The sequence below is a fragment of the Propithecus coquereli genome, unplaced genomic scaffold (assembly GCF_000956105.1).
Source record: "Propithecus coquereli isolate 6110/MARCELLA unplaced genomic scaffold, Pcoq_1.0 Scaffold198, whole genome shotgun sequence".
Lineage (NCBI taxonomy): Eukaryota > Metazoa > Chordata > Mammalia > Primates > Indriidae > Propithecus > Propithecus coquereli.
Genome location: NW_012144744.1, coordinates 1946524 through 1948863, shown reverse-complemented (window position 1 = coordinate 1948863; position 2340 = coordinate 1946524). Strand labels below are relative to the sequence as shown.

General features: G+C 34.1%; 1 protein-coding gene across 1 annotated transcript in view; it reads right to left on the bottom strand.

The window, feature by feature from the left end:
• The window catches only part of SLC17A6 (solute carrier family 17 (vesicular glutamate transporter), member 6), an 88583-nt gene that overhangs the window by 22016 nt on the left and 64227 nt on the right, over positions 1-2340 (bottom strand). The window contains exon 5 of the mRNA XM_012643486.1: positions 1965-2114. Coding sequence (XP_012498940.1) covers positions 1965-2114 — 150 coding nt within the window. The remainder of the gene's footprint in view (positions 1-1964; positions 2115-2340) is intronic.

The following is a 2340-nucleotide window of genomic DNA, read 5'->3' as shown; positions in this document are numbered from 1 at the left end:
ACTCTGTATTAATTGAGTCAGTATACCTGTAATGAAGATTAAGTCATTACACGTGTGGTTTTATCTATAGGATACCCAATTGAACTAAGGTTGGGGAGAATGACCTTCCATGTAAATATTTTATTTATTTTACTTAAATTTTGCTGCATTTCTGAAAGATAGTATTAATACCATTATTTATAGATAAGAAATTTGAGGTTGACAATTATTCAATACCCAGCCCAAGGTTATGTACCAATACTTCATTATAGAGCTTGGATTCTAAGCCATGTCAGCCCAGACCCAAAGCCCATGCTCTATGTCCTCCATCACTTCCTCTACAAATTTTTTAGGTAAGTCAGAATTTTTTTTTTTTTACCAATCTAATTAGAATCTGAAGATTAATCTCTGTGTGTAGCATTTATCTATAATTTTAGTTAAAAATTATAATGAATCAAATAAATCAACCTAATATTTAGTTTTTCCAAAACACTATTGCTTTTACCCAAGCATTCTCAATTAACTGGAGCTACAGAGCCAGAACGACCACACAGTTTCATTAACATCAGTTGGCTCTCACTCTCCTCCACGAGACCTGACTTTATTAATAGCCTCTCAGTGTCCTATTTGCCCTAGATTATGAAAATGGACTCACACCTCCAGCAGCCTTTGTTGAGATGTATAACACCTCTCAGAGCTCCCAAAGGCTACCCTGGAATGTTTGATTAGCTCCAGAGAGAAGAGCCCTGTCTAAAGCAGCTATTCTTCTCAGGGATGGAGGAAACAGTTTCCTTAGAAACAGGGATTACAAAAGAGCTCTTAGAATAGCTACTCCTAAACTCAGGTTTCCTTCAGTCCCAGAACTCAGATAGTCTTTCAAGTAGAGATGTAATATGAATAGCAAGCCCAGCTGGACTTATGTAATGACATGAAGAGAGATGGCAAGACCATTGCCAGCACAGACAAAGTATTCAGGACTCAGCAAAAGGCTTGGCACAGAGATGGCATTCAGCAAATACTCACTCAGTGCTTGAATGGATATATGATTTACTTGAATTTGAATGACATAGTAAAAGGAATTGAAACAGAAACCAAAGGATCTGGGCCTAAACTTGACTCTGTCATTTATTACTATCATGGCTTTGGGCAATTTAAATATTTTCCCTAGTTTCTGTTTTTCCATCATTTCAATATAAGTGATGAGAGTTTTCCAACAGTTCAATCAAACAAGATTGAATATGAAAGGGCCTTCTAAATTTCAAATCCCTATATAAACATAATACGGCATATTTATGTTATAGAAAATCTCAAAATAATTATATTTCCATAGCTACAAACAATTGTCTGTGACACTTAGCATACTGTTCTGTAATTGGTAACTTATTTTTTGTCTACACCACCAAACTGTGAACACTTTGAGGACAGAAATAATGTCTTTATTTCTGAATATAACACAAAGCTCTGCCTATTATGGTCAATAAATGCTTGCTGAATTAATAAACTCGATGAATAAAATACAAGAATGTTTTCAGATTTTTTTGCTATGTTCATATCTTTTAGCTCAACAAATTTACGAAAGCATTAAAAAAAGAGTTAGATTGGTAATTAAGTACAATTCCATTTGAACAGGATATTTTTTTGTTCACTGTTACATTGTCTCTGACCTGAGACTTGAAGGAAGTTATGTTTATCTACAGGGAAAAGGCTGCACTGCTACTCACCCCAATTGGGATGTAAGTTACATGAAGTCAGAAACTAGGTCTTTTTTGCCTATATTCCCAGCACCAGAGAGCAGTTTCTAGCAGGTAATAGTATACAGTAGACACTCAAACACCTTACTTATCCTCTGTTTCCTAGAAATTATTTGTGGAATGAATAGATGAATAACACATGAAATTGGGAAGATAAAATCTTGACGAAGAAATTTAAAATTCACTTAAACACAAAAATCATTCACTTTTCAAATAAGGATAATTTTTACATACCTTGCTGATTTCAAATCCAAAGACTTCTTCAAAATATGCTGGCTGACTAATAAGCAATAAATAAAAAGTCCAGCTTCTGCAGAAGTTTGCAACGATTATTGCATAGACTGGCATAGATGTAAAAAATTTCCTCCATGGAGTCTTGAATTTCTGAAATCCCAAAAGTAGAGTTATTCTGACCATTTTAAATATTTTCTAACTTAAATGAAAATAATAAGTGCTTTGCATTTCCAGGATGTATATGATGGGGCATGAGTAGAGGGTAGAAAGCAGGTAGTGAATCATTAATTACAACCATCCAGTTAATCTTAGTTACATGAATAATCATTGGAAGACAAAAAATAAGATATCGACCTCTGTTACTAATTAAATTGCT